This window comes from Hemibagrus wyckioides, linkage group LG21 (assembly GCF_019097595.1).
Source record: "Hemibagrus wyckioides isolate EC202008001 linkage group LG21, SWU_Hwy_1.0, whole genome shotgun sequence".
Taxonomy (NCBI): domain Eukaryota; kingdom Metazoa; phylum Chordata; class Actinopteri; order Siluriformes; family Bagridae; genus Hemibagrus; species Hemibagrus wyckioides.
Genome location: NC_080730.1, coordinates 1,008,841 through 1,023,840, shown reverse-complemented (window position 1 = coordinate 1,023,840; position 15,000 = coordinate 1,008,841). Strand labels below are relative to the sequence as shown.

The window sequence follows — 15,000 nt, the reverse complement described above, 5'->3', positions numbered from 1 at the left end:
TGTATTCAGTGTGTTTAGTGTGTATTCAGTATGTATTCAGTGTGTTTAGTGTGTATTCAGTGTGTTTAGTGTGTATTCAGTGTGTTTAGTGTGTATTCAGTGTGTTTAGTGTGTATTCAGTGTGTATTCAGTGTGTTTAGTGTGTATTCAGTGTGTATTCAGTGTGTTTAGTGTGTATTCAGTGTGTATTCAGTGTGTATTCAGTGTGTTTAGTGTGTATTCAGTGTGTTTAGTGTGTATTCAGTGTGTATTCAGTGTGTTTAGTGTGTATTCAGTGTGTATTCAGTGTGTTTAGTGTGTATTCAGTGTGTTTAGTGTGTATTCAGTGTGTTTAGTGTGTGTAGTGTGTATTCAGTGTGTTTAGTGTGTATTCAGTGTGTTTAGTGTGTATTCAGTGTATATTCAGTGTGTTTAGTGTGTATTCAGTGTATGCAGTGTGTTTAGTGTGTATTCAGTGTATGCAGTGTGTTTAGTGTGTATTCAGTGTGTATTCAGTGTGTTTAGTGTGTATTCAGTGTGTTTAGTGTGTATTCAGTGTGTATTCAGTGTGTTTAGTGTGTATTCAGTGTGTTTAGTGTGTATTCAGTGTGTATTCAGTGTATGCAGTGTGTTTAGTGTGTATTCAGTGTGTTTAGTGTGTATTCAGTGTTTAGTGTGTATTCAGTGTGTATTCAGTGTGTTTAGTGTGTATTCAGTGTGTTTAGTGTGTATTCAGTGTGTATTCAGTGTGTTTAGTGTGTATTCAGTGTATGCAGTGTGTTTAGTGTGTATTCAGTATGTATTCAGTGTGTTTAGTGTGTATTCAGTGTGTTTAGTGTGTATTCAGTGTGTTTAGTGTGTATTCAGTATGTATTCAGTGTGTTTAGTGTGTATTCAGTGTGTTTAGTGTGTATTCAGTGTGTATTCAGTGTGTATTCAGTGTGTTTAGTGTGTATTCAGTGTGTTTAGTGTGTATTCAGTGTGTATTCAGTGTGTTTAGTGTGTATTCAGTGTGTTTAGTGTGTATTCAGTGTGTATTCAGTGTGTATTCAGTGTGTATTCAGTGTGTTTAGTGTGTATTCAGTGTGTATTCAGTGTGTTTAGTGTGTATTCAGTGTGTATTCAGTGTGTTTAGTGTGTATTCAGTGTGTATTCAGTGTGTTTAGTGTGTATTCAGTGTGTTTAGTGTGTATTCAGTGTGTATTCAGTGTGTATTCAGTGTGTTTAGTGTGTATTCAGTGTGTTTAGTGTGTATTCAGTGTGTTTAGTGTGTATTCAGTGTGTATTCAGTGTGTTTAGTGTGTATTCAGTGTGTATTCAGTGTGTTTAGTGTGTATTCAGTGTGTTTAGTGTGTATTCAGTGTGTATTCAGTGTGTTTAGTGTGTATTCAGTGTGTTTAGTGTGTATTCAGTGTGTTTAGTGTGTATTCAGTGTGTTTAGTGTGTATTCAGTGTGTATTCAGTGTGTATTCAGTGTGTATTCAGTGTGTATTCAGTGTGTTTAGTGTGTATTCAGTGTGTTTAGTGTGTATTCAGTGTGTTTAGTGTGTATTCAGTGTGTATTCAGTGTGTTTAGTGTGTATTCAGTGTGTATTCAGTGTGTTTAGTGTGTATTCAGTGTGTTTAGTGTGTATTCAGTGTGTATTCAGTGTGTTTAGTGTGTATTCAGTGTGTTTAGTGTGTATTCAGTGTGTATTCAGTGTATGCAGTGTGTTTAGTGTGTATTCAGTGTGTTTAGTGTGTATTCAGTGTGTTTAGTGTGTATTCAGTGTGTTTAGTGTGTATTTTGTGTGTGTAGTGTGTATTCAGTGTGTTTAGTGTGTATTCAGTGTGTATTCAGTGTATGCAGTGTGTTTAGTGTGTATTCAGTGTGTTTAGTGTGTATTCAGTGTGTTTAGTGTGTATTCAGTGTGTATTCAGTGTATGCAGTGTGTTTAGTGTGTATTCAGTGTGTTTAGTGTGTATTCAGTGTGTATTCAGTGTGTTTAGTGTGTATTCAGTGTGTATTCAGTGTGTTTAGTGTGTATTCAGTGTGTATTCAGTGTGTTTAGTGTGTATTCAGTGTGTATTCAGTGTGTTTAGTGTGTATTCAGTGTGTATTCAGTGTGTTTAGTGTGTATTCAGTGTGTATTCAGTGTATGCAGTGTGTTTAGTGTGTATTCAGTGTGTTTAGTGTGTATTCAGTGTATGCAGTGTGTTTAGTGTGTATTCAGTGTATGCAGTGTGTTTAGTGTGTATTCAGTGTGTTTAGTGTGTATTCAGTGTGTATTCAGTGTATGCAGTGTGTTTAGTGTGTATTCAGTGTATGCAGTGTGTTTAGTGTGTATTCAGTGTGTATTCAGTGTGTTTAGTGTGTATTCAGTGTGTTTAGTGTGTATTCAGTGTGTATTCAGTGTGTATTCAGTGTGTATTCAGTGTGTTTAGTGTGTATTCAGTGTGTATTCAGTGTGTTTAGTGTGTATTCAGTGTGTATTCAGTGTGTATTCAGTGTGTTTAGTGTGTATTCAGTGTGTATTCAGTGTATGCAGTGTGTTTAGTGTGTATTCAGTGTGTATTCAGTGTATGCAGTGTATTCAGTGTGTATTCAGTGTGTTTAGTGTGTATTCAGTGTGTTTAGTGTGTATTCAGTGTGTATTCAGTGTATGCAGTGTGTTTTGTGTGTATTCAGTGTGTATTCAGTGTGTTTAGTGTGTATTCAGTGTGTATTCAGTGTGTATTCAGTGTGTTTAGTGTGTATTCAGTGTGTTTAGTGTGTATTCAGTGTGTTTAGTGTGTATTCAGTGTGTTTAGTGTGTATTCAGTGTGTATTCAGTGTATGCAGTGTGTTTAGTGTGTATTCAGTGTGTATTCAGTGTATGCAGTGTGTTTAGTGTGTATTCAGTGTGTATTCAGTGTGTTTAGTGTGTATTCAGTGTGTATTCAGTGTATGCAGTGTGTTTAGTGTGTATTCAGTGTGTATTCAGTGTATGCAGTGTGTTTAGTGTGTATTCAGTGTGTATTCAGTGTGTTTAGTGTGTATTCAGTGTGTTTAGTGTGTATTCAGTGTGTATTCAGTGTGTTTAGTGTGTATTCAGTGTGTTTAGTGTGTATTCAGTGTTTTTAGTGTGTATTCAGTGTGTTCAGTGTGTATTCAGTGTGTTTAGTGTGTATTCAGTGTGTTTAGTGTGTATTCAGTGTGTTTGGTGTGTATTCAGTGTGTTCAGTGTGTATGCAGTGTGTTTAGTGTGTATTCAGTGTGTTTAGTGTGTATTCAGTGTGTTTAGTGTGTATTCAGTGTGTATTCAGTGTGTTTAGTGTGTATTCAGTGTGTTTAGTGTGTATTCAGTGTGTTTAGTGTGTATTCAGTGTGTTTAGTGTGTATTTTGTGTGTGTAGTGTGTATTCAGTGTGTTTAGTGTGTATTCAGTGTGTATTCAGTGTGTATTCAGTGTGTTTAGTGTGTATTCAGTGTGTTTAGTGTGTATTTAGTGTGTATTCAGTGTGTTTAGTGTGTATTCAGTGTGTTTAGTGTGTATTCAGTGTGTATTCAGTGTGTTTAGTGTGTATTCAGTGTGTTTAGTGTGTATTCAGTGTGTATTCAGTGTGTTTAGTGTGTATTTAGTGTGTATTCAGTGTGTATTCAGTGTGTTTAGTGTGTATTCAGTGTGTTTAGTGTGTATTCAGTGTGTATGCAGTGTGTTTAGTGTGTATTCAGTGTATTCAGTGTGTATTCAGTGTGTTTAGTGTGTATTCAGTGTGTTTAGTGTGTATTCAGTGTGTATTCAGTGTGTTTAGTGTGTATTCAGTGTGTTTAGTGTGTATTCAGTGTGTATTCAGTGTGTTTAGTGTGTATTCAGTGTATTCAGTGTGTATTCAGTGTGTTTAGTGTGTATTCAGTGTGTTTAGTGTGTATTCAGTGTGTTTAGTGTGTATGCAGTGTGTTTAGTGTGTATTCAGTGTATGCAGTGTGTTTAGTGTGTATTCAGTGTGTATTCAGTGTATGCAGTGTGTTTAGTGTGTATTCAGTGTATGCAGTGTGTTTAGTGTGTATTCAGTGTGTGCAGTGTGTTTAGTGTGTATTCAGTGTATGCAGTGTGTTTAGTGTGTATTCAGTGTATGCAGTGTGTTTAGTGTGTATTCAGTGTGTGCAGTGTGTTTAGTGTGTATTCAGTGTGTGCAGTGTGTTTAGTGTGTATTCAGTGTGTTTAGTGTGTATTCAGTGTGTATTCAGTGTGTATTCAGTGTGTTTAGTGTGTATTCACACTGAATACACACTATTCAGTGTGTATTAGTGTATTCAGTGTGTATTCAGTGTGTATTCAGTGTGTTTAGTGTGTATTCAGTGTGTTTAGTGTGTATTCAGTGTGTATTCAGTGTGTTTAGTGTGTATTCAGTGTGTTTAGTGTGTATTCAGTGTGTTTAGTGTGTATTCAGTGTGTTTAGTGTGTATTCAGTGTGTTTAGTGTGTATTCAGTGTGTTTAGTGTGTATTCAGTGTGTTTAGTGTGTATTCAGTGTGTTTAGTGTGTATTCAGTGTGTTTAGTGTGTATTCAGTGTGTTTAGTGTGTATTCAGTGTGTTTAGTGTGTATTCAGTGTGTATTCAGTGTGTATTCAGTGTGTTTAGTGTGTATTCAGTGTGTTTAGTGTGTATTCAGTGTGTTTAGTGTGTATTCAGTGTGTTTAGTGTGTATTCAGTGTGTTTAGTGTGTATTCAGTGTGTATTCAGTGTGTATTCAGTGTGTATTCAGTGTGTTTAGTGTGTATTCAGTGTGTTTAGTGTGTATTCAGTGTGTATTCAGTGTGTTTAGTGTGTATTCAGTGTGTTTAGTGTGTATTCAGTGTGTTTAGTGTGTATTCAGTGTGTTTAGTGTGTATTCAGTGTGTATTCAGTGTGTTTAGTGTGTATTCAGTGTGTTTAGTGTGTATTCAGTGTGTATTCAGTGTGTTTAGTGTGTATTCAGTGTGTTTAGTGTGTATTCAGTGTGTATTCAGTGTGTATTCAGTGTGTTTAGTGTGTATTTAGTGTGTTTAGTGTGTATTCAGTGTGTATTCAGTGTGTTTAGTGTGTATTCAGTGTGTTTAGTGTGTATTCAGTGTGTATTCAGTGTGTTTAGTGTGTATTCAGTGTGTTTAGTGTGTATTCAGTGTGTTTAGTGTGTATTCAGTGTGTATTCAGTGTGTTTAGTGTGTATTCAGTGTGTTTAGTGTGTATTCAGTGTGTTTAGTGTGTATTCAGTGTGTTTAGTGTGTATTCAGTGTGTTTAGCGTGTATTCAGTGTGTTTAGTGTGTATTCAGTGTGTTTAGTGTGTATTCAGTGTGTTTAGCGTGTATTCAGTGTGTTTAGTGTGTATTCAGTGTGTTTAGTGTGTATTCAGTGTGTTTAGTGTGTATTCAGTGTGTATTCAGTGTGTTTAGCGTGTATTCAGTGTGTTTAGTGTGTATTCAGTGTGTTTAGTGTGTATTCAGTGTGTTTAGTGTGTATTCAGTGTGTTTAGCGTGTATTCAGTGTGTTTAGTGTGTATTCAGTGTGTTTAGTGTGTATTTACATCACTCAGACCCTGTAACATTTTTGCATGGTAACAGATACAGTAGACTGCACTAGAGATGTAAAGTGTGTGTGTGTGTGTGTGTGTGTGTGTGTGTGTGTAGCGACCTCGTGCACTCCTGACCAGTTTCGGTGTAAAGATGGACGCTGTATCTCCAACTCCACTCGCTGTAATCAGGTGATAGACTGTGAGGATGCCACTGACGAGATGAACTGCAGTACGTCTATCTATCTATCTATCTATCTATCTAACCATCTAACTTTGCACTTGAAATTCCAGGATCTCATTACCTGGTATCTGGTCATGTTCTCCGAGTTGATATTTTGACTGATTATCTCATTTTCTTGACTCTGAGACGTATTTCAGGATAATTATCTCACTATCTTGATGTGATTTAACTCGTGACTCACTAGGCCATTATTTGGACTGGTCATCTTGTTATTGTGACTTACTACCTCCTCAAGTTAATATCCTGAAATAATGAATCAATCATTCAAAACTAACGAGATAACGAGATAATAGCTTGAAATAATTCGATTCTAATTAAAAATAAAGAGTGAACATTTATTAACCCAGTAAAGGAGACTGTAGTCAGACATAAGGAGCTGATTCTCCGTTAAAGTAACGCTGAAGCTCTCACACAGAACTGTCCCTCACTGCTGCAGGAATTTCTGCAGGAACATGGCAGATGTTTATGATTTCATTTAGATTCAGTTTAGTTCTATTCAATTCCATTTTTTAATGAAGTGGAAAGCGTCCTGAAGGAAAGCTCATGTAGATCCTGCAGGATGGATGGAGAGGAGCAGTTACTTTTTAATTTATACTTTATTATGTTGAGTTTAAATGAAGAGAAGCTCCTGGAGGCTGGAAAGGCTTGAAAGGGTGCCAGATTTCAGCAAAGCTCCCACTTTTTGCATGTGCTTGTAATTGAAGTTTGTATTATTGTTTTTATTATTATTATTGTTGTTGTTGTTATTATTGTTATAGTGTGTAATATATTTATTTATATTTTCCTGTTCAGCTGCGACAGATTGTTCCAGTTATTTCCGTCTCGGAGTGAAGGACATGTCATTCCAGAGGTGTGAGTTCACTACACTGTGTTACACTCCGTCATGGGTGTGTGACGGGTCAAACGACTGTGGGGACTTTTCTGATGAGAGTAACTGTCCAGGTAACACACACACACACACACACACACACACACAGCATGTGTATTATACTTCAGTTATTAATGTATATATGTATTAGAAGAATTAATCCTCTTTTTTCCATCAGCTCCTCCAGAGAGGAAGAAAAAATGTCTGCCTAACTTCTTCTCGTGTCCGAGTGGCCGCTGCATCCCTATGAGCTGGACATGTGATAAAGAGAACGATTGCGAGAACGGAGCTGATGAAGTTAACTGCAGTGAGACACTCTCACACACACACACACACACAGCTTTTTGACCTGTTGTAATATTGATTGTAGTTTATAAAATTGTGTGTGTGTGTGTGTGTGTGTAGATAAGGTGTGTACAGTGTCTCAGTTTGAGTGTGGGAATCATCGCTGTATCTCCAGCAGCTGGCTGTGTGACGGAGCAGACGATTGCGGAGATGGAACTGATGAGGACAGCAGATGCAGTGAGTTTCACACACACACATACACACACACACACACACACACATACACACACACACACACACACACACACGCACAGAGAAAACCGTCGCCATGGTTATGTGAAAAAATGTCAGCATAATAAAGTTAAATAAACTTTACTGTGTGTCTGTTAGTGAGATTGCGCTGTTGAGTCGTTCATCCATACGACTCGATTCACCTGAATCACTTCAAAGAGTCAAATGAACAAACAGAGTTTTACACAGTGATGGTGTTATAAAGTGTGTATGAATAATTCTTTACATGTTTATACAGTACAGTACATAACGCTGTGCTCCACATACAGAATCATATGATCTGTTTTTTTATTTATTTATTTATTTATTTATTTATTTATTTATTTATTTATCGCACACCTGACCATTGTTTGTTCTGATGTCCAGAGAATAAGACGTGCAGTGTGGAGGAGTTCCAGTGTCCAGGTTCTACTCAGTGTGTTCCTCAGCGCTGGGTGTGTGACGGAGATCGAGACTGCCCTGACGGAGCGGACGAGAGCACCAAGGCTGGCTGCTGTCAGAACCTTTATTACTCTTCTTACAGAAATATCATCACTTTTATTCATTTCAGTATTTCTTTGAATAAATTGTTTTTAATTATAAAGTGACCTTTGCTGTGGTCATTTTAAATGTTGAGTGAAAGTTTGTTAGTGTGGTGTTTTCTCTAGCGCTGGGATAACCGCTTTGTTTCTTCTTCTCTGCAGTTTTCAGTAACTTGTGCGACGCTAAAGAGTTCATGTGCCGTAATAAGCAGTGCATCCCCAAACACTTTGTGTGCGATCATGATAACGACTGCGGCGACGGCTCGGACGAGTCCATCGAGTGCGGTGAGATTCCTCACAGCGCGTTAAAGTGCATTACGTGTCGTTTGGTGTGTGATCAGACCTCTAACACGTGCTCTTCATGCAGAATATCCCACATGTAAACCTAACGAGTTCCGCTGTGCTAATGGACGCTGTCTGATCCAGAGCTCGTGGCAGTGTGACGGAGAGTTCGACTGTCATGATCGCTCGGACGAGGCGCCGAAGAACCTCAACTGCAGCGGTACAGGTGACTTTACACCTCAGAGTGATACCTGTGAGGGCGTGATCGCGCTCCTTACCTGTGAGGTACAACTTTGTGCTGTTACAGTAAACTAATCCGCGGCGGCGCGGTGTGACGGAGACGAGGCACTGGGATCACTGACGGGTTTTATTTCTCTTCTATTAGTCTGAGACTTTATTAATCATGGAACAATGTGATAGTTTTTATCTGTTTATAGTTACACTTAATGTTTCAAAAAACAAAATAAAAGCCAAGAACCCTGCAAGAAACGTCGGCTCCTCTGAGCCAAGTTAATCACAACTATGTGAATATTCAAAAACCTCATATGAATATTTATTTTTTATTATATTTTTATTTGAATATTTAAATATATTTATTTTATTTATATTAGATGTTATTTACACAATTATTCTTAATAAATCAAATGTCTAATTAAAGGAAATAATCAGGAATCACATTAAATCAGTCCTCAGACTGTGTGTGAGTGTGAGTGTGTGTGTGTGAGTGTGTGTGTGTGTGTGAGAGTGTGTGTGAGAGTGTGTGTGTGTGGTTTTGATTGTGTTTGTATTGAATGTTTGTTGAAATGTTGTGTCTCTGGAATGAAAAGCAGAGAAGAGATGTAACGAGACGGCGTACACCTGTGGGAACGGGAAGTGCGTGGACGAGACGCTGCTGTGTGACCGGAGGGACGACTGCGGGGACGGCACGGACGAGCTCAACTGCTTCGTTAACGAGTGTCTGAACAGTAAACTGAGCGGCTGCTCGCAGCTCTGTGAGGACATGAAGATCGGCTTCAAGGTCAAACACACACAGACACACACACTTTAAAGAATCTTCTGGAATAATCGGTGTGTGCAGTATTAATGCGACCTGAGAATAAAGCGGTGTGTGTGCTCCTCACAGTGCCGCTGTCAGGCCGGCTACAGGCTGAAGGACGATGGGAAGACATGTGTGGACGTGGACGAATGTTCCAGCACCTTCCCCTGCACGCAGCACTGCATCAACACACACGGCAGCTTCAAGTGTGTGTGTGTGGAAGGATATCAGCTCAGTCCCACTGACCCCACCATCTGCAAGTCCACCTCCGGTAATATAATAATAATAATAATAATAATAATAATAATAATTAATAAATAAATAAATAAATAAATAAATATATAAATATATAAATATATAAATATATAAATATATAAATAAATAATAATAAATGATAATTATAATAATAATAATAATGGAGTATATTGTATAGATGTTTACAGCTGCTTTATGTTTATTTAAATTTCTTGGTTTTATCCTTTTTTTTTACGTGACTCAGATGAAGAGCCGTTCCTCATCTTCGCCAATCGTTATTATTTAAGAAAGCTGAATCTGGATGGATCGAATTACACGCTGTTAAAGCAGGTAATGTCTTTATTAATAAAAATAAATAAATAATAATGTTCTTTTACAGGATCCTGAACATTCTACTAATTACACACACAGTTAATTTACTATATATGAACATTAATGACTCTGTGTGTGTGTGTGCGTGGTGTGTGTTTGTGTATGCGTGGTGTGTGTGTGTATACGTGGTGTGTATGTGTTGTGTGTGTGTGTGTGTGTGTGTGTGTATGCATGGTGTGTGTGGGTGTGTGTGTGTGTGTACAGGGCCTGAACAATGCTGTAGCTCTGGACTTCGACTACAGAGATCAGATGATTTACTGGACAGACGTGACCACACAGGGCAGTATGATCAGACGCATGAACATTAACGGCTCCAACGTCCAGGTATGGACTTTACAACCTCATTAATAATTAACACTGTTGGTTATAGAATTACATACTTACAGCTATAACACTACTGAATTATTCTGTTTTCTCAGAATATTTAAAATATTTTTCAGCTTTAGTTGTAATTGACATTTTTGCAGAAAATTGAAAAATAAAATTATTCTGCATGTAATTTGAACGATTTATTGGTAAAATAAAGGGTTTTTTTATGTGTTTTTTGCTCAGTCTCTGCTTCTGTCCTCTGATTGGTTCTTGCTCAGGTCCTTCACCGCACGTCGCTTAGCAACCCCGATGGTCTGGCAGTTGATTGGGTGGGAGGGAATCTGTACTGGTGTGATAAGGGGAGGGACATGATCGAGGTGTCGAAGCTGAATGGGGCGTTCAGGACGGTGCTGATCAACACGGGGCTGAGAGAACCCAGAGCCATCGCTGTGGACGTCCGTAACGGGTGATCAACACACACACACACCCATACACATATATACACACACACACACAGACATATATACACACACATATACGCCCGTGTTTTGAAGGATTTCCAGGAGAGTAATGTCACTCTTTTGGACCATCCTGTGTATTCCCCTGATCTAAATCCCGTTGAGAATGTTTGGGGATGGATAGCAAGGGAAGTTTACAGAATGGATGTCAGTTCCAGACCATGGATTCCCTTCGTGAAGCCATCTGCATCACATGGAACAACTTTCCCACCAGCCTCCTGGAAACAGCTGCATCAAGCATGCTGAAACGACTGTTTGAAGCGATCAAGAACAGTAGGGCTGCTCACTACTGAGTCCTTTATTGACACTTTTAGTTCTGTTGTGGGGTTTTTTTCTCTCTTGCTCTTATTTCTTATTTTTTCTTCATTTTGAAGCAGTATTTACAACCTGGTTATGATCCACCAACACGAAATGTGAATACTTGTAATGTTTCCCCTGGTCTTAAGATTTTGTTCAGGAGTGTATACACACACACACACACACAGACAATGGAATATAAGTATTTCTGAAATATAAATTTAATACTGATAATCTGTCTGAATCGGAATCTTTGTCCCTCTCAGGTACCTGTACTGGTCAGACTGGGGAGATAATCCTCATATCGGCCGGATCGGGATGGACGGAACCAACCGCAGTGTGATCGTGCAGGAGAGGATCACATGGCCAAACGGATTAACACTGGACTTCATTAATGACCGAATATACTGGGCTGACGCCCGAGAGGATTACATCGAGTTCGCCAACCTGGATGGCACCAACCGACACACAGGTATACACATACACACATACACACAGGTACACACACACACACACAGGTACACACATACACACACACACACACATAGGTACACACACACATACACACAGGTACACACACACACAGGTACACACACACACACATACACACAGGTACACACACACACACAACACACACACATACACACAGGTACACACACACACACAACACACACACACACAACACACACACAGGTACACACACACACACAGGTACACACACACACACACACATACACACAGGTACACACACACACACAACACACACACACACACACATACACACAGGTACACACACACACAGGTACACACACACACACATACACACAGGTACACACACACACACAACACACACACACACATACACACAGGTACACACACACACACAACACACACACAGGTACACACACACACACAGGTACACACACACACACACATACACACAGGTACACACACACACACACACACACATACACACAGGTACACACACACACATACACACAGGTACACACACACACAACACACACACATACACACACACAGGTACACACACACACATACACAAAGGTACACACACACGCACACACACACAGGTACACACACACACACACACAGGTACACACACACACACCACACACACACAGGTACACACACACACACAGGTACACACACACAACACACACACACACATACACACAGGTACACACACACACATACACACAGGTACACACACACGCACACACACACAGGTACACACACACACATACACACAGGTACACACACACACATACACACAGGTACACACACACACAACACACACACATACACACAGACAGGTACACACACACACATACACAAAGGTACACACACTCACACTCACACTCACACAGGTACACACACACACACACACAGGTACACACACACACACCACACACACACAGGTACACACACACAGGTACACACACACAACACACACACACACACACACATACACACAGGTACACACACACACATACACACAGGTACACACACACGCACACACACACAGGTACACACACACACACACATACACACAGGTACACACACACACATACACACAGGTACACACACACACATACACACAGGTACACACACACGCACACACACACAGGTACACACACACACACCACACACACACAGGTACACACACACACACACACATACACACAGGTACACACACACAACACACACACACACATACACACAGGTACACACACACACACACAGGTACACACACACATACACACAGGTACACACACACACACCACACACACACAGGTACACACACACACACACATACACACAGGTACACACACACAACACACACACACACACATACACACAGGTACACACACACACACACACCACACACACACACACAGGTACACACACACACACACACACACACAGGTACACACAACACACACACACACAGGTACACACACACACACATACACATACACAGGTACACACACACGCACAGATACACACCACACACAGACACACACACACAGGCACACACACAGGTACACACACACACAGGTACACACACATACACACAGGTACACACAGGTACACACACACATACACACAGGTACACACACACACACCACACACACACAGGTACACACACACACACACATACACACAGGTACACACACACAACACACACACACACATACACACAGGTACACACACACACACACACACCACACACACACACACAGGTACACACACACACACCACACACACACACACACACACAGGTACACACAACACACACACACACAGGTACACACAGGTACACACACACACACATACACATACACAGGTACACACACACGCACAGATACACACCACACACAGACACACACACACAGGCACACACACACACACACAGGTACACACACATACACACAGGTACACACAGGTACACACACACATACACACAGGTACACACACACACACCACACACACACAGGTACACACACACACACACATACACACAGGTACACACACACAACACACACACACACATACACACAGGTACACACACACACACACCACACACACACACACAGGTACACACACACACACACACACACACACACAGGTACACACAGGTACACACACACAGGTACACACACACACAGGTACACACCACACACAGACACACACAGACACACACACAAGTAGGCACACATACAAACAAGTAGATGCACACACACACACACACACACACACGTACACAAACACACACACATGCATACGCACATGCGTGCACACACACTCACGCACACACATACAAGTAGATACACACACTCAAGTAGACCCTGATACACACACACACACACAAACACAGGTTTATAATAAATGAGAATTCTTCCTGTATGATGTATAATATTTATTATAATTATATATAATATTTATTATAATTATATATAATATAATCGTTATTAGATTTGATTGTATTATTCTCATTAATAATAGTGCTAACAGCTTGTGTGTGTGTGTGTGTGTGTGTGTGTTACAGTGCTAAATCAGGACATTCCTCACATCTTTGCCATGACTCTGTTTGAGGAATTCATCTACTGGACTGACTGGGAAACAAAATCCATCAATCGAGCTCATAAAACACTGGGCACTAATAAAACCCTCCTGATCAACACACTGCACCGACCCATGGACATCCACATCTACCACTCTGACCGCCAGCCCGAGGGTGTGTGTAGTGTGCCCACTTAACACTGCTGTGTTTGTGTACTTAGAGTGTACAGTGTAGTGTATATGGTGTTGTGTTGTGTATGTGTGTGTATGGTGTGTGTATGGTTTTGTGGTGTGTAGTGTGTATTGTGTTGTGGTGTGTGTTGTGTTGTAGTGGTGGTGTACAACACCAGGTGGTGTGTTTAGCAGTTCAGTGTATAGTAGTGTGTATTGTGTTGTAGTGTGTATTGTGTTGTGGTGTGTATGATGTTATGGTGTGTCTGATGTTGTAGTGTGTATGATGTAGTGTGTATATTGCTGTGGTGTGTATGGTGTTGTAGTGGTGGTGTATAGCAGTGTAGTTGTACACTGTAGTGTACGTGTATGTCCAGTTTTGTTATGAGTATATAAATTTGTGTGTGTTGTGTGGTCCTGCAGTGACTGGTCATCCGTGTCAGAAGGATAACGGCGGCTGCAGTAACCTGTGTCTGCTGTCTCCGGGCGGTGGACACAAGTGCGCGTGTCCCACTAACTTCTACCTGGCAGCTGATGGGAAGCAGTGTCTGTCCAACTGCACCGCTAGTCAGGTCAGTTCATCGGCACATCAGTGTCCAAAATCAGATTTAAATAAACCCAGAGTGTGTGGTTATAAAGTAAACACTGAGTGACCGATTGTTCCGGCTCTGCGCCCTCTGTCTCATTGTGTGTTTCATTTCTTAGTTTGTGTGTAAGAATGATAAGTGTATCCCGTTCTGGTGGAAGTGCGACACTGAGGACGACTGTGGCGATCGATCGGACGAGCCGGCGGACTGCCGTAAGTCAGCTCACATGCTAACATGCTAACACACATGCTAACTTGATGCTTAATGCTAACTCAGATGTTATTAGCTTTTATTTCTCATCACCACCTTGAGCAGTTAAACATTTTATAAAGATGATTTTAAATCAGTGTGCTAGTTCCCGTGACTCTGCGTGTGTTTCCCGTGTGTTAG

General features: G+C 40.3%; 1 protein-coding gene across 7 annotated transcripts in view; it reads left to right on the top strand.

Moving 5' to 3' along the window:
- The window catches only part of lrp1aa (low density lipoprotein receptor-related protein 1Aa), a 190,604-nt gene that overhangs the window by 142,799 nt on the left and 32,805 nt on the right, over positions 1 to 15,000 (top strand). For 4 of the 7 annotated variants that reach the window (XM_058373889.1, XM_058373887.1, XM_058373892.1 and 1 more), the window contains 16 exons: positions 5,609 to 5,722; positions 6,527 to 6,676; positions 6,781 to 6,909; positions 7,008 to 7,124; positions 7,545 to 7,673; positions 7,862 to 7,984; positions 8,067 to 8,207; positions 8,809 to 8,999; positions 9,105 to 9,288; positions 9,517 to 9,602; positions 9,849 to 9,968; positions 10,232 to 10,419; positions 11,035 to 11,240; positions 13,839 to 14,027; positions 14,447 to 14,595; positions 14,729 to 14,822. In XM_058373889.1, the coding sequence (XP_058229872.1) occupies positions 5,609 to 5,722; positions 6,527 to 6,676; positions 6,781 to 6,909; positions 7,008 to 7,124; positions 7,545 to 7,673; positions 7,862 to 7,984; positions 8,067 to 8,207; positions 8,809 to 8,999; positions 9,105 to 9,288; positions 9,517 to 9,602; positions 9,849 to 9,968; positions 10,232 to 10,419; positions 11,035 to 11,240; positions 13,839 to 14,027; positions 14,447 to 14,595; positions 14,729 to 14,822 (2,310 nt within the window). The remainder of the gene's footprint in view (positions 1 to 5,608; positions 5,723 to 6,526; positions 6,677 to 6,780; positions 6,910 to 7,007; positions 7,125 to 7,544; positions 7,674 to 7,861; positions 7,985 to 8,066; positions 8,208 to 8,808; positions 9,000 to 9,104; positions 9,289 to 9,516; positions 9,603 to 9,848; positions 9,969 to 10,231; positions 10,420 to 11,034; positions 11,241 to 13,838; positions 14,028 to 14,446; positions 14,596 to 14,728; positions 14,823 to 15,000) is intronic. The other 3 variants (XM_058373888.1, XM_058373895.1, XM_058373894.1) reach the window with 1 other exon arrangement.